This window comes from Ranitomeya variabilis, chromosome 6, assembly GCF_051348905.1.
Source record: "Ranitomeya variabilis isolate aRanVar5 chromosome 6, aRanVar5.hap1, whole genome shotgun sequence".
Lineage (NCBI taxonomy): Eukaryota > Metazoa > Chordata > Amphibia > Anura > Dendrobatidae > Ranitomeya > Ranitomeya variabilis.
The window spans coordinates 5,579,422-5,600,442 of NC_135237.1; the positions used below are offsets into that span (position 1 = coordinate 5,579,422).

At 48.1% G+C, this 21,021-nt stretch overlaps 1 protein-coding gene across 1 annotated transcript in view; it reads right to left on the reverse strand.

Annotated features, from left to right (window-relative positions):
• LOC143782169 (SCO-spondin-like) overlaps positions 1–21,021 on the reverse strand; it is a 557,899-nt gene that overhangs the window by 228,259 nt on the left and 308,619 nt on the right. Inside the window, exons 40-42 of the mRNA XM_077269323.1 lie at positions 16,808–16,862; positions 16,505–16,603; positions 14,831–15,049 (exon numbers count right to left, since the gene is read on the reverse strand). Of these exons, the coding sequence (XP_077125438.1) occupies positions 14,831–15,049; positions 16,505–16,603; positions 16,808–16,862 (373 nt within the window). The remainder of the gene's footprint in view (positions 1–14,830; positions 15,050–16,504; positions 16,604–16,807; positions 16,863–21,021) is intronic.

The following is a 21,021-nucleotide window of genomic DNA, read 5'->3' on the forward strand; positions in this document are numbered from 1 at the left end:
TCCTGTGTTCGTGACTTTCCTCTTAACTCACAGTCAATATATGTGGGGGGCTGCCTTTGCCTTTGGGGAATTTCTCTGAGGCAAGGTTAGGCTTCTATTTCTATCTTTAGGGGTAGTTAGCTCTTAGGCTGTGAAGAGGCGTCTAGGGAGAGTTAGGTACGCTCCACGGCTATTTCTAGTGTGTGTGTGATAGGAGTAGGGTTTGCGGTCAGCAGAGTTCCCACTTTCCCAGAGCTTGTTCCGATTACTAATTTACTCATCAGGTCATTCCGGGTGCTCCTATCCACCAGGTCCATAACAGAGAACAGACCGAAAACACAAGGGAAATGGAAAGAAAATGGGGAGAAGAGAGAAAGAATACATGGGAAATGGAGAGAAAATGGGGAGAACAGAGAAAGAATACGAGGGAAATGGAGAGAAAACGGGGAACAGACTGAGAAGAAAAGGGAATAGGAGGAAAATGGGAAGAACAGAGAGAAGACGAGGGAAATGGATAGAAAATCGGGAGAACAAAGAGAGAAGATGGGGAGAACAGACCGAAAACACAAGGGAAATGGAAAGAAAATGGGGAGAACAGAGAGAGAAGAAGAGGGAAATGGAAAGAAAATGGGGTGAACAGAGAGAGAAGATGAGGGAAATGGAGAGCAAACGGGGAGAACAGAGAGAGATGATGAGCAAAATGGAGAGAAAAAGGGGAGAACGGAGAGAGAATACGAGGGAAATGGAGAGAAAACGGGGAACAGACTGAGAAGAAGAGGGAATAGGAGGAAAATGGAAAGAATAGAGAGAAGACGAGGGAAATAAAAAACGGGGAGAACAGAGAAAGATGATAAGGGAAATAGAAAAAAAATGGGGAGAACAAAGAGAGAAAGCGGGGAGAACAGACCAAGAACACAAGGGAAATGGAGAGAGAGAAAATGGGGAAAACGGAGAGAGAAAATGAGGGAAATAAAAAACGGGGAGAACACGGTGGAAATGGAAAGAAAACGGGGGAGAACATAGGAAGAAGACAAGGGAAATGGAGAGAAAACGGGGAAAACAGAGAGAAGACAAAAATGGAAAGAACAGAGAGAGAAGATGAGGAAAATAGAGAGAAAATGGGGAGAACATGAGGGAAATGGAAAGAAAACAGGGAGAAAAGAGATAGAAGATGAGGGAAAGGAAGAGAAAACGTGGAGAACAGAGCGAAGACGAGGTAAATGGAGAGAAAACGAGGAGAACAGAGAGAGAAGATGAAGGAAATGCAGAGAAAATGAGGAGAACAGAGAGAAGATGAGGGAAACGGAGAGATAATAGGGAGAACAGAGAGAGAAGAGGGAAATGGAGAGAAAATGGAGGAAAGACTGAGAAGACAAGGGAAATGGAGAGAAAACGTGGAGAACAGAGAGAGAAAATGAGGTAAATGGAGAGAAAAGAGGGAGAACAGAGAGAGAAGATGAGGGAAATGGAGAGAAAACGAGGAGAACAGAGAGAAGACGAGGGAAATGGAAAGAAAATAGGGAGAACAGAGAGAGAAGACGAGGGAAATGGAAAGAAAACGGGGAGAACATAGGAAAAAGAGAGGGAAAAGGAGAGAAAATGGGGAGAACAGAGAGAGAAGACTAGAGAAATGGAGAAAAAAGGGGAGAAAAGAGAGAAGACGAGGGAAAAGGAGAGAAAACAGGGAGAACAGACAAAGAAGAATAGGGAAAAGGAAATAAAAAGGGGAGAAAAGAGAGAGAAAATAAGGGAAATGGAGAGAAAATGGATAGAACAGAGAGAGAAGATAAGGGAAGTGGAGAGAAAATGAGGAGAACAGAGAGAAGACGAGGGAAATTAAGAAAAATCAGGGAGAACAAAGAGAGATGAGGAAAATGGAAAGAAAATGGGGAGAACATAGGAAGAAGATGAGGAAAATGGAGAGAAAACAGGGAGAACAGACCGAGAAGATGGAGGATGGTCTGCCTGCCCTTAACGCCGGCCCTGACAGCAAGAACATAGGGAGAATACAAGAAGTACAAGGCATGAACACAGGGCGAACACTGGAAGAACATGGGAAGAACAAAGGGAAAATACAAGAAGTATATGGTGAGAACACTGGAAGAGCATGGAAAGAACATTGGAAAAATATTGGAAGATGTCATAGAAAATATTACAAATCCTCTAGGCCCCTCATGTCTCATGTCCCCTCCACAGGATAGGAGCTGTGAGCTGGGTCACTCTTGTCTTTATACAAAATGGCAGTGACACAGCTATGTGAAGCAGATGGATTGAAATGCAAGGACTTCTCATTATGTCCAGGAAACTTCAAAGAAAGTCTATTATGCCCAGAGAGAGAGAGACAGGAAAAGGTAATTAGGATCCAAGTGGATCAAAAGAAGATCTCACACCATTTACAATAGACCGCAGACGTTTCCGAGAGAAAATATGGAATATCGGAATTTCTATCCATCCGATATTAATGCGAAGTATATTGTCGGCACCGGGATAACTAGGCAATCATACACATATTTTCTCACAATCATAACCCCCACCAAAAGACCATAAAGCCATAAGGGCCATATAATCACCAGGAGCGCAGCCATGTTTGGTCTCTAAGCGCAGCTAAAACCTTGATAGAAGAGATGACATCAGTCTCAAACTTCTGCATTCATTTTATGAGGAGTTATTACACAAATTGGGATTGCCTAACATTATGGAGGGCTGAGTCCGGCCCACAGCCGGGACCTTGTGAGGTCATCATAGAGGGGTGTGTGGGTGGGACTCAGCATCTATTATTATTATTATTATTCTTTTTTATAGCGCCATTTATTCCATGGCGCTTTACATGTGAAATACGGGGCAAATATAGACAAATACATTAAACATGAGCAAAAACAAGGCACACGGGTACATAAGGAGGGAGGACCCTGCCCGCGAGGGCTCACAGTCTGCAGGGGATGGGTGATGATACACTAGGAGAGGGCAGAGCTGGTTGTGCGGCGGTTCAGTAGGTTCAGAATCACTGCAGGCTGTAGGCTTGTCGGAAGAGGTGAGTCTTCAGGTTCTTTTTGAAAGTTTCTATGGTAGGCGAGAGTCTGATGTGCTGGGGTAGAGAGTTCCAGAGTATGGGGGAAGCGCGGGAGAAGTCTTGGATGCGGTTGTGGGAAGAAGAGATGAGAGGGGAGTAGAGAAGGAGGTCTTGAGAGGATCGGAGGTTGCGTGTTGGTAGGTACCGGGAGATCGTGTCACAGATGTATGGAGGAGATAGGTTGTGGATGGCTTTGTAGGTCATCGTGAGGGTTTTGAACTGGAGTCTCTGGGCGATAGGAAGCCAGTGAAGGGCTTGGCATAGGGGAGAGGCCGGGGAATAGCGGGGAGACAGGTAGATTAGTCGAGCAGCAGAGTGTAGGATGGATTGGAGTGGTGCCAGAGTGCTAGAGGGGAGTCCAGAGAGTAGGAGGTTGCAGTAGTCGAGGTGGGAGATGATAAGGGCATGCACTAGTGTTTTTGTGGTGTCACGGTCAAGGAATGCGCGGATCCGGGAAATGTTTTTGAGTTTGAGGCGGCAGGAGGAGGCAAGGGCTTGGATATGTGGCTTGAAAGAGAGGGCAGAGTCGAGGATCACCCCGAGGCACCGGGCGTGTGGGACTGGGGAAAGTGAGCAGCCATTGACATTGATGGATAGGTCTGGTGGAGGGGTAGAGTGAGATGGGGGAAAGATGATGAATTCTGTTTTGTCCATGTTCAGTTGTAGAAAGCGAGCAGAAAAGAAGGCTGAAATAGCAGACAGACAGTGCGGGATTTTGGTAAGTAAGGAGGTGAGGTCAGGTCCGGATAGGTAGATCTGCGTGTCATCAGCATAGAGATGGTACTGCATACCGTGGGATTCTATGAGCTGTCCAAGACCGAAGGTGTAGATGGAGAAGAGTAGGGGTCCTAGAACAGAGCCTTGAGGAACACCGACTGACAAGGGGTGAGGTGAGGAGGTGGTGTGGCGGAGGGAGACACTGAATGCCCGATCTGTCAGATATGATGAGATCCAGGAAAGGGCCAAGTCTGTGATGCCAAGAGATGAGAGGATTTGTAGCAGAAGGGAGTGGTCCACAGTGTCAAAGGCAGAAGACAGGTCCAGGAGAAGGAGGACAGAGTAGTGTCGCTTGTTCCTGGCAGTTAGTAGGTCATTAGTGACTTTAGTTAGGGCAGTTTCAGTTGAGTGATGGGAACGGAAGCCAGATTGTAATCGATCAAAGAGGGAGCAGGAGGAGAGGTGAGAGGACAGTTCAAGATGGATGTGTTGCTCCAGCAATTTGGAGGCATAAGGAAGAAGAGATATCGGGCGATAGCTAGACACAGAGGATGGGTCGAGGGAGGGCTTTTTGAGGATGGGTGTGATCTTGGCATGTTTGAAGGATGAGGGGAAGACACCTGTTGTGAGTGAGAGGTTGAAGAGGTGCGTTAGGGTTGGGATGAAGACCGTGGAAAGGTTAGGGATGAGGTGGGATGGGAGCGGGTTGAGCGTGCAGGTGGTGATGTGTGATCTTGACAGGAGGGTGGAGAGCTGATCTTCTGTCATGGTGGAGAAGCTGGTTTTGGAGGAGCAGGGGTGAGCAGCTAAGAGGGGCAGTGGGCGCTGTGGGCCAAAGCTTTCTCTGATCGTATCGATCTTCTGTTTAAAGAAAGAGGCAAAGTCTTCAGCAGAAATGAGAGGGGAGGGAGGGGGTGCAGGGGGACGGAGTAGAGAATTGAAAGTGTTGAAAAGCTGTTTAGGGTTGTGAGACAGGGAGGATATGAGAGATGAGAAGTAAGTTTGTTTTGCGGCAGTGAGCGCGGACTTGAAGCTGGCGAGGGACTGCTTGTATGCGGTGAAGTGGTCAGCAGAGCGGGATCGCTTCCATCTTCGCTCAGCGATCCTGGAAGCCCGTCTCAGTTCTTTAGTCAGGCTGGTCAGCCAGGGCTGCCTGTTGATTGTACGAGTTTTGCTATGTATGAGCGGGGCGGCCGAATTGAGTGTTGCTGTTATTGTGGCGTTATAAAAAGCAGCAGCAGCATCTGTGTCATGAAGGGAGGCTATGTCGGTAAGAGGGAGAAGGGACTCAGAGAGTGATTGTAAGTTGAGATGTTTGAGATTTCTGCGAGGGAGTTCGTGGAGTGGGGGTTGCACACTAGGAGAGGAGAGGGAAGAGAATATCAGTAGGTTGTGGTCAGACAGGGGGAGGGGTGAGTTAGTGAGATTAGTAAGGGAGCAGAGGCGGGTGAAGACGAGGTCCAGCGTGTGGCCATCTTTGTGAGTGGCCTCAGAGGACCATTGAGTGAGGCCAAAGGAGGCAGTCAGTGATAAAAGTTTAGAGGCAGCTGAGGTGGAAGTGTCAATCGGGATGTTGAAATCACCCATGATGATAGTGGGGATGTCAACAGAGAGGAAATGAAGTAGCCATGTGGTGAAGTGGTCGAGAAAGGTGGAGATGGCTAGTTCTGGGGGGCGGTAGATGACAGCCAGCTGGAGGTTGGAGGGGGAATAGATGCGGATGGAGTGCACCTCAAATGAGGGAAGAGTAGTGGAGGGTGGTAGCGGGATTGGAGTGAAGGAGCAGGTGTCGGACAGGAGCAAGCCAACTCCTCCACCACGTTTGTTGGTGGAGCGAGAGGTGTGAGAGAGGTGGAGACCGCCGTAGGAAAGCGCAGCCGGAGAGGCTGAGTCAGAGGGGGTGAGCCAGGTTTCCGTGATGCCAAGGAAGGAGAGTTTGTTGGTGATGAAGAGGTCATGGATAAATGGCAGTTTGTTGCAGACGGAGCGTGCGTTCCATAGTGCTCCAGGTAAGGGGACCGGGGGAGTGAGGGCTGGATGAATGGGTATGAGGTTGTCATGCTTGGGAAAACGTGCGGAGGATCGAGGTAGGGGGTTAGAAATGAGCGTGGGGATGTGTTGATAAAAGATCAATCCCAACTGTCATCAGTGTTCGTACAGAGAGTTACATGTCATGTATGTATGCAAGGGCCCTGTTCTCCTTTGGGTAAACTGAATCGTCACTGCGATCGGTATAGTAAGTTCTTCTGTTAATCCCTTTTATTTTATGTAACTGTTTATGCTGTACTAGATGGTGGCCCGATTCTAACGCATCGGGTATTCTAGAATATTCTGACTGACAGAACGTGTTCAGTGAACGTGACTGAACCATGTCGCACTGTGACTGACAGAACGTGTTCAGTAAACGTGACTGAACTACGTCACACTGTGACTGACAGAACTTGTTCAGAAAACATGAGTGAACTATGTCGCACTGTGACTGACAGAACTTGTTCAGTAAACGTGACTGAACTACGTCACACTGTGACTGACAGAACTTATTCAGTAAATGTGACTGAACTACGTGGCACTGTGACTGACAGAACTTGTTCAGTAAACGTGACTGAACTACGTGGCACTGTGACTGACAGAGCTTGTTCGGTAAACGTGACTGAACTACATCACACTGTGACTGACAGAACTTATTCATTAAATGTGACTGAACTATGTGGCACTGTGACTGACAGAACTTATTCAGTAAATGTGACTGAACTACGTGGCACTGTGACTGACAGAATTTGTTCACTAAACGTGACTGAACTACGTGGCACTGTGACTCGCAGAACTTATTCAGTAAACGTGACTGATCTACGTGGCACTGTGACTGACAGAACTTGTTCAGTAAACGTGACTGAACTACGTGGCACTGTGACTGACAGAACTTATTCAGTAAATGTGACTGAACTACGTGGCACTGTGACTGACAGAACTTATTCAGTAAATGTGACTGAACTACGTGGCACTGTGACTGACAGAATTTGTTCAGTAAACGTGACTGAACTACGTGGCACTGTGACTGGCAGAACTTATTCAGTAAACGTGACTGAACTACGTGGCACTGTGGCTGACAGAACTTTTTCAGTAAATGTGACTGAACTACGTGTGGATCGCCCTCAGGCGCAGGGCAATGGGGTACTCGGCACCGGGTCCCTCGGTCTCGGTTCTGGGGATGTCAAGCCGGCCCGACCCAGTCCGTGGCCCTGCTGAGGGGCGCCCAATTAAAGGTGTAAGTTTGTCTGGTGTTCGTGACGCCACCTGTGGTATTCGGTCAGGGTGACCGACGCTGCTGGGGGTCCGCTGGGGTGATGGAATGGCAGCCAGATGGTGTACCTTCCCACAGGTGAAGTATGTCCCCAGGGCTTCCCAAAGTGTTTGGATGATGATAGTGATCGTTGTGAGGCGCGATGAATAACGAGGACACAAAGGTTGCAGTCTCTTTACCTTTTACTGAAGACTTCAGCGTCCTCAGTCCAGAGCACTGCTAACAGGGCTGGCTGAGTCCGGCCGGTCCGAAGGCACATCCAGAGTCCCCTTAGCCAGGAGGAAATCAGTAGCCTTCCTACTAGCGCCTGTGTGTTGTAGTACCTTCCTGCTGAGCACCACGGGAAAGTCCTCACAACCTTTGTAGATATTTCTGATGTTCTCTCTCTCTGTCCCCCAGATGATATGGATAGGACAACCCGTATGACGGGGTAGGCCTGGAGTTAATTTATAGGGACCCTAGAGACGCCTCTCTCCCACAATTGCCTCCGTGTCTTCTTAGGTATTTAGGTTGGGCAGCCAACTTGGAATTGACTGTCCTGCCGTTGTCTGGAGTAATGCGTAGAGTCAGTACTCCCTCGGTGTTCCGGCCACCGGCTACGCGCCTCGGAAGGAGGCTGCCGATCTCGGGGCAGGACTCCTCCCGGTATTATCTCCTTGTGCTGTGACTTCGGTTCTCACTCTCCACAATATACTTCGCTTCGTGTCCTTTCTTAGGATGCTGCCGCAATGATGTGCAGGCGCAGCTCCGTAACGTTCTATCTCGTGCTAGGCCTGTGTCAGGATCCCACCACTGACAGGACCACTCTGGGTCAAACCCAGGCTGCTTCTCCTTCGATGTTATCTGGTCGAAGCCCAGTCTGCTTCTCTCTCTAACTTCCTATCCAACCCACCAGTTTTACCCGTGTGTGAGGAGTGCCCTAGTTGTTATGATCCCAATGGCAGAGGATCTCTGATATTCCGGCAAGATAGCAAAAATATAAATACTGCTCTAGGGAGGTGGAAACTGGGCTAACCGCATACCTGATCCTGACATAAACAACTAAAAGTAGCCGGTGAACGTGTCTACGTTGGTTCTAGACGTCTCGAGCCAGCCGGAGAACTGACTACCCCTAAAGGGAAAAAATAAGACCTCGCTTGCCTCCAGAGAAATTGAACCCCAAAGATATAGAAAGCCCCCAACAAATAATAACGGTGAGGCAAGAGGAAAACACAAACGTAGAGATGAACTAGATTCAGCAAAGTGAGGCCCAATAGTCTAGATAGCAGAAAATAGATAGTGGACTATGCGGTTAGCAGAAAACCCTACAAAACATCCACGCTGAACATTCAAGAACCCCCACATCGACTGACGGTGTGGAGGGAGAATATCAGCCCCCTAGAGCTTCCAGCGAGTCAAAAATCAAATGTAAAGCAAGCTGGACAAAAACACTGAATAATGCAAACGATCCAAATTGTACAAAACAGACTTAGCTTTTCTTGCATGAGGCAGACTGAAAGGAATCCGGAGGAGACCAAATAGGTCTGGATACAACGATGCCAGGCAAGAGACTGAGTCCAGAGAAGACTCAAATAGGAAACACCCGCTGCTTAACGACACAGCTGGAGCTCAGGCCTGCAACAAGACATACCTAACACAATACCGTTAGTGACCACCAGAGGGAGCCCAGAAACACAGTTCACAACACCTAGTAGATAGAAGCTTTGCTCCCCCTGGTGGACTGGAGTGTAAAGTGTAGTGTGTGACTGTGATACCTGGCAAGGTGAATTCCTTTAGTACCATCAGACGTAACATCACTCCCCCTGGTGGAAGAGCGACATTACTGCAACGACCAGGACTCTGGGGCGCTGCACGTGGCACTGTGACTGACAGAACTTGTTCAGTAAACGTGACTGAACTACGTGGCACTGTGACTGACAGAACTTGTTCAGTAAACGTGACTGATCTACGTGGCACTGTGACTGACAGAACTTATTCAGTAAATGTGACTGAACTACGTGGCACTGTGACTGACAGAACTTGTTCAGTAAACGTGACTGAACTACGTGGCACTGTAACTGACAGAACTTGTTCAGTAAACGTGACTGAACTACGTGGCACTGTAACTGACAGAACTTGTTCAGTAAACGTGACTGAACTACGTGGCACTGTAACTGACAGAACTTGTTCAGTAAACATGACTGAACTACGTGGCACTGTGACTGACAGAACTTGTTCAATAAACGTGACTGAACTACGTGGCACTGTAACTGACAGAACTTGTTCAGTAAATGTGACTGAACTACGGCCGGACTGCGCCTGTCGCTGATTGGTCGCGGGCAGCTGACGCGACCAATCAGCGATGCGGGATTTCTGTTACAAATAGACAGAATTAGGTGATTATATAGTAGATCAGTGATGGCGAACCTATGACACGCGTGTCAGTGCTGACACGCGTAGTCATTTTCAGTGACACGCCGGCCGCCGACCGCGGCCCCATAGAAATTGCTTCTTTCCCAGGGTCTGAAGGAGAGGAAACTCTCCTTCAGGCCCTGGGAACCATATTAATATGTAAAATAAAGAATTAAAATAAAAAATATTGCTATACTCACCTCTCCGACGCAGCCTGGACGTCCGCGAGGGAACCGGCAGCGTTGTTTGCTTAAAAATCGCGGTTTTCCTTCCTTACTTGAAGTCCCGGCTTGTGATTGGTCGCGTGCCGCCCATGTGACCGAGACGCGACCAATCACAGCAAGCCGTGACGTAATTTTAGGTCCTTCAGGATTTTAAAATTACGTTCCGGCGTTGTGATTGGTTGCGTGCGGTCACATGGGCGACGCGACCAATCACAAGCCGGGACGTCACGGGAGGCAGGACAAGCGCGCATTTTAAAATGCACGCTTGTCCTGCCTCCCGTGACGTCCCGGCTTGTGATTGGTCGCGTCGCCCATGTGACCGCACGCAACCAATCACAACGCCGGAACGTAATTTTAAAATCCTGAAGGACCTAATTACGTCACGGCTTGCTGTGATTGGTCGCGTCTCGGTCACATGGGCGGCACGCGACCAATCACAAGCCGGGACTTCAAGTAAGTAAGGAAAACCGCGATTTTTAAGCAAACAACGCTGCCGGTTCCCTCGCGGACGTCCAGGCTGCGTCGGAGAGGTGAGTATAGCAATATTTTTTATTTTAATTCTTTATTTTACACACATTAATGTTGTTTCGATACCGATACCCGATACCACAAAAGTATCGGATCTCGGTATCGGAATTCCGATACAGCAAATATCGGCCGATACCCGATACTTGCGGTATCGGAATGCTAAACAATGGCATCCGATCCGATTTTTTATCGGATCGGATGCCATGCAGGAGGTCTGTGGGTCCAAACAACAGAGCTCCGGTGCAGAGCGTCTAGGCCTGGGACTTCCGGTAGGCCAGGCGCAGCTCCCGGAAGTCCCAGGCCTCTGCGTCGGATCTGTGTTGTTTGGGCGGCATTGCGCTGCTCCCTGCTCCCTGCTGCGCCGGCCAGAAGTCCCAGGCTGCACTTCTGAGGCCTGAGGAGATCGCTGTCTGCAGGCCCTGTGATTGCTGTCTGCAGGCCCTGTGATTGCTGTCTGCAGGCCCTGTGATTGCTGTCTGCAGGCCCTGTGATTGCTGTCTGGAGGCCCTGTGATTGCTGTCTGGAGGCCCTGTGATTGCTGTCTGCAGGCCCTGTGATTGCTGTTTGCAGGCCCTGTGATTGCTGTCTGCAGGCCCTGTGATTGCTGTCTGCAGGCCCTATGATTGCTGTCTGGAGGCCCTGTGATCGCTGTCTGGAGGCCCTGTGATCGCTGTCTGGAGGCCCTGTGATTGCTGTCTGGAGGCCCTGTGATTGCTGTCTGGAGGCCCTGTGATTGCTGTCTGGAGGCCCTGTGATTGCTGTCTGGAGGCCCTGTGATTGCTGTCTGGAGGCCCTGTGATTGCTGTCTGGAGGCCCTGTGATTGCTGTCTGGAGGCCCTGTGATTGCTGTCTGCAGGCCCTGTGATTGCTGTCTGGAGGCCCTGTGATTGCTGTCTGCAGGCCCTGTGATTGCTGTCTGGAGGCCCTGTGATTGCTGTCTGGAGGCCCTGTGACTACTACAGCAACCTTCATCCAGTGAACTGTGGGGTGTCATTGGCCATTACTGAGATAAGTGAGAGGGAGGCATCAGTGATGGCGAACCTGTGGCAGTCCAGCTGTTGCAAAACTACAATTCCCATCATGGCTGGCCATTCAAAGCAAAGGCTTTGGCTGTGAAGACATGATGGGAATTGTAGTTTTGCAACAGCTGGAGTGCCACAGGTTCGCCATCACTGGAAGAATTCCCCCTCCCCCTCACTTATCTTAGTACACGGCACCCCACACAAGTTAAATAATAGCAAGACCAACAAAAGAAACCAACTGACAGATGAACAAAGAAGTCACTAAGCAGGTAAGTTAATTCTAATTATATACATATTTGTTATTTAAACTATACATGTCGCAAAATTATGGTTTTTTATCAAGGTGACACACCACCCAAGTTATGCTCGGTTTTTTGGCGAATTTTGACACACCGAGCTCAAAAGGTTGCCCATCACTGTAGTAGATTGTTTTGCCCCCTCTGTAAAATCTTTTGTATATATTTTTCATAAACACTGCCTCCTTTCGGATTAAATATAAAATTTAATAGTTCTATTCCTTTTGTTCTGTAACTTACGCCTCAAAGCCATAGCTACCATTTTTTTTTACGGTGTCTAATCGACCGAAACAGATTAGTGGTGGCGGCGAATAGTCTGGGGTTGTCAGAGGTAGCCGTGATCGTACCGGGGTGTATACACATATTCCATGTGTTGGAATCCGGAGGTGTATATGCCGTAGGGACACGGGTAATTTTCTGACAGCCGGCCTAGTGGTGTGAACAGGCTGCGGCCTTCTCTGTTGAACGTCGGCCAATCGTGTAATTGTCCGGACAATAGGAGGCAGCAGAGAGCTGTTCGCTCCCAAGATCACAGCGGGTGGTACTCGTGACCTTCCCGGCCTGTGATATCAGGGATTTGTGGGATTAGAAAAGTCCTGACAAATGTTTGTGTCCCTGACAGAAAACCGCGGCAAGAACATATGGAGAACAGCGGAAGACCATTATAAGAACATTGGGAGAATGCAAGAAGTATACGGCGAGAACATCAGAAAAATACAAGAACGTGGGGAATAGACAGGGAGAATACCAGAAGAACATGGTGAGAGCATAGGGAGAACACGCCGAGAACAGAGGGAGAATAGTGGAAGACTGTTGCAAGAACATAGGGAGAACACAGGAAGTATATGGAAAGAACTTTATGAAAACTCAGGAAGAACAAGATGAGAACATAGGGAAAATATAAGAAGTACATGATGACAAAACAGGGATAACACCAGAGTAACATGGGGAGAACATAGGCAGAATACCAGAAGACCAAGGGGAAAATATAGTGAGCATAAGAAGAACACATAGAGAATATAAAAATAAAAGTATTAACATGAGAAGAACATTTGAAGAAAAAAGAACATACTATGGGAAAACTTGGGAAGAACACAGAATATACAGGCTTCATACATGATCTCACATGAGTGACAAAATGGACTGTCCATACACACGTGGTCAAAATTGTTGGTCCCCCTCGTTTAATGACAGAAAAACCCACAATGGTCACAGAAACAACTTGAATCTGACAAAAGTAATAATAAATAAAAGATCTATGAAAATGAACAGATGAAAGTCAGACATTGCTTTTCAACCATGCTTCCACAGAATTAAAAAAAAATAAAACTCATGAAATCGGCCTGGACAGAAATGATGGGACCCCTGAAAATAATAATAGATAATATTAGATTGCGGTGTGTCCAGTAACTATCATCACAGGGGTCTACAATCCAGGAATCCGTGAGTGGCCGGTATATAGAGCTACAGATACTCACTCTGCTGGGTGGTGACATGGTGAGTATCACACCTAACATGGACCAGAGGAAGCGAAGGAAAGAGTTGTCTCAGGAGATTAGAAAGAAAATTATAGACAAACATGTTACAGGTAACAGCTATAAGACATCTCCAAGCAGCGTGATGTTCCTGTGACTACAGCTGCACATATTATTCAGAAATGTAAGATCCATGGCACTGTAGCCGACCTCCCTGGACGTGGCCGCAGGAGGAAAATTGATGACAAATAGTGATGAGCAAGTATACTCGTTGCTCAGGTTTTCCAGAGCACGATCAGGTGGTCTCCGAGTATTTGTTAGTGTTCGGAGATTTAGTTTTCATCGCTCCAGTTGAATGATTTACAGCTATTAGCCAGACTGAGTACATGTGGGGGTTAGCTGCTTGCTAGGGAATCCCCATAAATACTCGGAGACCACCCGAGCGTGCTCTGGAAAACCTGAGCAATGAGTATACTCGCTCATCACTAATGACAAATCAAAGAGACGGATATTGCGAATGGTAACAAAAGAGCCAGAAAAACTTCTAAACAGATTAAAGGCAAACTTCAAGCTCAAGAAACATCAGATCGCACCATCTGTCATTGTATGAGCCAAAGTGGACTTCATGGGAGACGACCACGGAGGACACCATTGTTGAAAACAAATCATAAAAAATCAAGACGGGAATTTGCCAAACTACATGTTGACAAGCAACAAAGCTTTTGGGAGAATGTCCTATGGACAGATGAGACAAAAATGCAACTTTTTGGCAAAGCACATCAACTCTATGTTCACAGATGGAAAAATGAAAGATATCACGAAAAGAACACTGTCCCTACTGTGAAACATGGAGAAGGCTCTGTTATGTTCTGGGGCTGCTTTGCTGCATCTGGCACAGGGTGTCCAGAATCTGTGCAGGGTACAATGGAATTTCAAGACTATCCAGGGATTCTAGAGAGAAATGTGCTGCCCAGTGTCAGAAAGCTTGGTCTCAGTCGCAACAGGATAATGACCCAAAACACACAGCTAAAGACACCCAAGAATGGCTAAGAGGGAAACATTGGACTATTCTGAAGTGGCCTTCTATGAGCCCTGATCTAAATCCTATTGAGCATCTTTGGAAAGAGCTGAAACATGCCGTCTGGAAAAGGCGACCTTCACACATGAGACAACTGAAGCAGTTTCATCTTAAGTAGTGATGAGCGAGTATACTCGTTGCCGGGTTTTCCCGAGCACGCTCAGATGATCACCGAGTATTTGTTAGTGTTCGGAGATTAAGTTTTCATCGCCACAGCTGAATGCTTTACAGCTATTAGCCAGGCTGAGTACATGTGGGAGTTGCCTGGTTGCTAGGGAATCCCCACATGTATTCAAGCTGGCTAATAGCTATAAATCATTCAGCTGCCGCGATGAAACCTTAATCTCAGAACACTAACAAATACTCGGAGGTCACTCGGGAAAACTACTCTTGAGGAGCGGCCAAAATACCTGTCGAGAGAAGCAGAAGTCTCATTGAGAGTTACAAGATTCGTTTGATTGCAGCGATTGCCTCAAAAGGTTGTGCAACAAAATATTAAGTTAAGGATTCCATCATTCCTGTCCAGGCCTATCTCATGAGTTTTATTTTAAATTCAGTGGAAGCATGGTTGAAAGCAATGTCTGACTTTTATTTGTTCATTTTCATAGATTTTTTATTTATTATTACTTTTGTCAGATTCAAGTTATTTCTGTGACCATTGTGGGTTTTTCTGTCATTAAACGAGGGGTACCAACAATTTTGACCATGTGTGTAACTGCAGGCTCCGGTATTTTCTCCATGTCACATACCTGTAAGGTTCCATAGCTTTTGCAGGTCGATCTGGAGGTACGGTAACCTGGATGGAGGATTTGGGTAATCCTCCTCCTGGGGGCTCCACCCCTGATTCTCCACAGTCAGAGAAACGTGGTTGAGCTGTGCTGTGTATGCTGGGTGGTCAGTGACATGTGAAGAGGATGTGAAGCTGCTATGCGGTAGAAGTGAGATCCTCAGGGGTGTGTAACAATCACCTGTGAGAAGTAGGAAAGACTATTGTATCTCAAGCTCACAAGACTTTCTGCAGTCAATTATCAAGTGAGTAATTTGTGAGGGGATCAAATACAGTTGAGCCTTAATAGCCCAAGTACCTGCACGCCAAATCTTCTGCCCTATAACTGACACAAGTAATGATGGTGTAACAACACAACCTAGAGATGGACTGAGGAGAAATTAAAGCTGACAAGAAGAGAGCCTAGCGAAAATTAGAGAAGGCCGGAGCTGAACCTTCAGGTAACCTGAAGAGAATCTACTGATGACCCAAACAGAATCTATACATAGATGGTGCATGTAAAGCCTATGGATGTTTCAAACAAGAACTACAGATGGCACAAGGACAACCCAGAGAGGACCTGAGGACAACCCAGAGATGACTCGAAGATATCCCAGAGATGGCCCAAAGACAACACAAAGATGACCCGAGGATAACCCAGAGATGGCCCAAGGACAACCCAGATATGGACTGAGGATAACCTAGAGATGGCCCGAGGACAAACCACAGATGGCCCGTGGATAACCCAGAGATAGGCAGAGGATAATCTAGAGATGGCCCAAAGATAACCCAGAGATGACCCAAGGACAATCCTTAGATGGCATGAGGATAACCCAGAGATGGCCCAAGGACAACCCTGAGGTGGCCCGAGGATAACCCAGAGATGGCCCAAGGACAACCCCAAGATGGCATGAGGATAACCCAGAGATGGCCCGAGGACAACCCTGAGATGGCCTGAGGATAACCCAGAGATGGCCCGGGGACAACCCACAGATGGCCCGAGGATAAACCAGAGATAGGCAGAGGATAATCTAGAGATGGCCCAAGGACAACCCAGAGATGGCCTGAGGATAACCCAGAGATGGCCCGAGGACAACCCAAAGATGGCCCGAGGATAACCCAGAGATGGCCCAAGGACAACCCCGAGATAGAATGAGGATAACCCAGAGATGGCCTGAGGACAACCCTGAGAAGGCCTGAGGATAACCCAGAGATGGCCTGAGGACAACCCACAGATTATTATTATTTAAGCAACATTTATTCCATGGCGCTTTACACAGATGGCCCGAGTATAACCCAGAGATAGGCAGAGGATAACCCTGAGATGGCCCAAGGATAACCCTGAGATGGTCTGAAGATAACTCAGAGATGACCCGAGGATAACCCAGAGATAGCTTCAGGATAACCCAGAGATGGCCCAAGGATAACCCAGAGATGGCCAGAGAACAACCCAAAGATGGCCTGAGGGTAACCCAGAGATGGCCAGAGAACAAACCAGAGATGGCCAGGGAAAACCCAGAGATGCTCGAGGACAACCCAGAGATGACCTGAAGAGAACATATAGTCCTAATTAAAGCTATAAGTGAATTAAATAGCAGAAGGCAAAATGACGAAGACTACACATGCTCTGGATTATACCCATCACAAGAACACTTACTTCCTGCTCCCGGCGTGGGGTAGGTTACCAGAGCAGGGGCAGATGCACTTCCAGGCAGAGATGCAGTACTTCGGTTGGCAGTTTTGGTCCCATTAGGAGCTGAGAAAAAAAAAGAATTCTGCATAAATATGTGCCCCCCTCTAAAATGCACAGGTCATGTAATCCTATAGAGAATGATCAGTGATGACTGTATGGTGATGGCGGCGGCGGCGGGTGTGAGAGCCTGAATACACAGAGACGTCATGGAGGAATGGAACATTGTGAAAACATGTAATGCAACTCATCTTAAAAGCAAGGACTGACCAGTCTCCGAGCAGAAGCAGCAGACGTCCCCGGATCCCTGCACCAGAAGCTGACCCTGGAAGATAAATCATATAAGGAACGGCCACAATGTGAAGAGAGGAACCTCTGTTCTATGTGAGGAAAGGAGGAGCCTCTGTTCTATGTGAGGAGAGGAGTAGCCTCTGTTCTATGTGAGGAGAGGAGGAGCCTCTGTTCTACATGAGATGAGAAGCCTCTGTTCTACATGATGAGAGGAGGAGTATCTGTTCTATGTGGGGAAAGGAGGAGCCTCTGTTCTACATGAGAGGAGAGAAGGAGCCTCCGTTCTATGTGAGGAGAGGAGGAGCCTCCGTTCTATGTGAGGAGAGGAGGAGCCTCCTTTCTATGTGACAAGAGAAGGAGCCTCTGCTCTATGTGAGGAAAGGAGGCTCTTTTCTATGTAAGGAGAGGAGGAGCCTCTGTTCTACATAAGGAGAGGAAGAGGCTCTGTTTTATGTGAAGAGAGGAGGAGCCTTTGTTCTACGTGAGGGGAGAAGAAGAGCTTGTGTTCTACGTGAGGAGAGGAGGAACCTCTGTTCTGTGTGAAGAGAGGAGGAGCCTCTGTTCTACGTGAGGGGAGAAGAGGAGCTTCTGTTGTATGTGAGGAGAGGAGGAACCTCTGTTCTGTGTGAAGAGAGGAGGAGCCTCTGTTCTACGTGAGGGGAGAAGAGGAGCTTCTGTTCTACATGAGGAGAGGAGGAACATCTATCCTGTGTGAGGAGAGGAGGAGCTTCTGTTCTATGTGAGGAGAGGAGGAACATCTATCCTGTGTGAGGAGAGGAGCTTCTGTTCTATGTGAGGAGAGGAGGAGCCTCTGTTCTATGTGAGGGGAGAAGAAGAGCTTCTGTTCTACGTGAGGAGAGGAGGAACCTCTGTTCTGTGTGAAGAGAGGAGGAGCCTCTGTTCTGTGTGAGGAGAGGAGGAGCCTCTGTTCTGTGTGAGGAGAGGAGGAGCCTCTGTTCTATGTGAGAAAAGGAGGAGGTTCTGTTCTATGTGAGGAGAGGAGGAGCCTCTGTTCTATGTGAGAAGAGGAGGAGGTTCTGTTCTATGTGAGGAGAGGAGGAGCCTATGTTCTATGTGAGGAGTGGAGGAGCCTCTGTTCTATGTGAGGAGAGGAGGAGCCTCTGTTCTGTGTGAGGAGAGGAGGAGCCTCTGTTCTGTGTGAGGAGAGGAGGAGCCTCTGTTCTATGTGAGTAGAGGAGGAGCCTCTGTTCTATGTGAGAAGAGGAGGAGGTTCTGTTATATGTGAGGAGAGGAGTAGCCTATGTTCTATGTGAGGAGAGGAGGAGCCTCTGTTCTATGTGAGAAGAGGAGGAGGTTCTGTTCTATGTGAGGAGAGGAGGAGCCTATGTTCTATGTGAGGAGAGGAGGAGCCTCTGTTCTATGTGAGAAGAGGAGGAGGTTCTGTTATATGTGAGGAGAGGAGTAGCCTATGTTCTATGTGAGGAGAGGAGGAGCCTCTGTTCTATGTGAGAAGAGGAGGAGGTTCTGTTCTATGTGAGGAGAGGAGGAGCCTATGTTCTATGTGAGGAGAGGAGGAGCCTCTGTTCTATGTGAGAAGAGGAGGAGGTTCTGTTATATGTGAGGAGTGGAGGAGCCTCTGTTCTGTGTGAGTAGAGGAGGAGCCTCTGTTCTGTGTGAGGAGAGGAGGAGCCTCTGTTCTATGTGAGTAGAGGAGGAGCCTCTGTTCTATGTGAGAAGAGGAGGAGGTTCTGTTATATGTGAGGAGAGGAGTAGCCTATGTTCTGTGTGAGGAGAGGAGGAGCCTCTGTTCTATGTGAGAAGAGGAGGAGGTTCTGTTCTATGTGAGGAGAGGAGGAGCCTATGTTCTATGTGAGGAGAGGAGGAGCCTCTGTTCTATGTGAGAAGAGGAGGAGGTTCTGTTATATGTGAGGAGTGGAGGAGCCTCTGTTCTGTGTGAGTAGAGGAGGCGCCTCTGTTCTATGTGAGAAGAGGAGGAGGTTCTGTTATATGTGAGGAGAGGAGGAGGCTCTGTACTATGTGACAAGAGAAGAAGCCTCTGCTCTATGTGAAGAGAGGAGGAACCTCTTTTCTATGTCAGGAGAGGAGGAGCCTCTGTTCTACATGAAGAGAAGAGGAGCCTCTTTTCTATGTGAGGAGAGGAGGAGCCTTTGTTCAATGTGAGATGAGCCGCCTCTGTTCTATGTGAGGAAAAGAGGAGACTATGTACTTTGGGAGGAGAGCAGAAGCCTCTGTTCTGTCTGAGGAGAGGAGGAGCCTCCATTCTAGGAGGAGAGGGGAAGCCCCTGTTCTTTGTGAAGAGAGGAAACGCCTCTGTTCTACATTATGAGAGGAGGGACCTCTGTTTTATGCGAGGAGAAGAGAAGCCTCTGTTCTACATGAGGAGAGGAGAGGTCTCTGTTCCACGTGAAGAGAAGATGAGCCTCCATTCTACATGAGGAGAGGAGGAGCCTCTTTTCTATGTGAGGAGAGGACAAGCCTCCATTCTACCTGAGGAGAGGAGGAGCCTTTGTTGTATGTGAGGAGAGGAGAAGCCTCCAGTCCATTCTATGTGAGGAGAGGAGGAGCCTCTGTTCTGCTTGAGGAGAGCAGGGGCTTCTGTCCAATGTGACAAGAAGAGGAGGCTCTGTTCTATGTGGGGAGAGGAGCCTCAGTATAATGTGAGGAGAAGAAGAGCCTTAATTCTACGTGAGAAAAGGAGCCTCTGTTCAACTTGAGGAAGGGAGGATCATCTTTTCTCCATGAGAAGAGGAGCCTTCATTCTACATGAGAGGAGGAGCCTCCGTTCTCTGTAAGGATAGAAATCTTTATTCTACGTGAGAAGTGGAGGAGCCTCCATTCTACGTGAGAAGTGGAGGAGCCTCCGTTCTACGTGAGAAGTGGAGGAGCCTCCGTTCTACGTGAGAAGTGGAGGAGCCTCCGTTCTACGTGAGAAGTGGAGGAGCCTCCGTTCTACGTGAGAAGTGGAGGAGCCTCCGTTCTACGTGAGGAGAGGAGGAGCTTTTGTTCTACGTGATGTGACAAAGTCACTGGTAAGGTAATAGAGGGAAGATATGTGTCACTGCGCTTAATGGCATCAGTGATACGAAACCAGAGTATTTTCCTCCAGCTCACTACGTGTTGTGAAAGTTAATTTAAAGTTGCATAAAGGGCTGGTTTCATGTGGACCTTCATAGAGGGGGTAGGAGAAGGTCCACTTTATCTCCAGCGGCAGAGCTGCGAGGACCTGTGTGATGTCATGATCATGTGGCCAGTCACATGATGGAAAGAGTCACATGGTCTAGGGTTTAAGTAAATGGACTCTACAGGCAGTCGGGGTTCAGCAAGCTTGGAGAGAGGAGTGTCCAGTGGCTTTTTGTGTCCTTGTAGAGGACAGACTGAACCTGTGTTGCTCCAGAGCGGGGTTCCACCCGCAACTTATGGACTGTGTTGCAGCATTTTGTATTTTTTGTTGTTTTCTGTTTTAGCCTGAAGGTCTGTTTTTATTTTTCCTCTGATTATTATTATTATTATTTATTTCTATACCACTATTGATTCCATGGTGCTATACATGAGAACGGGTTACATACAAATTACAGATATCGTTACAGTAAACTAACAATTACAGGCTGATAGAGAGGGGCGAGGACCCTGCCCTTGCGGACTTACATTCTACAGGATAGTGGGGAAGGAGACAATAGGTCGGGGGTTACAGGAGCTCCGATGTTGGTGAGGCGGTAGCTCCGGTAGTGGTGAGGAGGCAGCGGGGTCAGTGCAGGCTGTAGGCTTTCCTGAAGAGATAGGTTTTCAGGTTCCGTCTGAAGGATCCAAATGTGGTTAATAGTCGGACGTGTTGGGGCAAAGATTTCCAGAGGATGGGGGATATTCGGGAGAAGTCTTGGAGGCGGTTGGGTGAGGAGCGAGTAAGTGTGGAGGAGAGAAGGAGGTCTTGGGAGGACCGGAGATTACGTGAGGGAAGATATTGGGAGATTGGTTCAGAGATATATGGAGGAGACAGGTTGTGGATGGCTTTGTAGGTCAGTGTTAGTAGTTTGAACTGGGTACGCTGAGGGAATGGGAGCCTGTGAAGAGATTTTCAGAGGGGGAAGCGGAGGAGTAGTGAGGAGAGAGATTAATTAGTCGGGCAGCAGAGTTAAGAATGCACTGGAGAGGTGCAAGGGTGTTAGCAGGGAGGCCACAGAAAAGGATGTTGCAGTAGTCAAGGTGGGAGATGA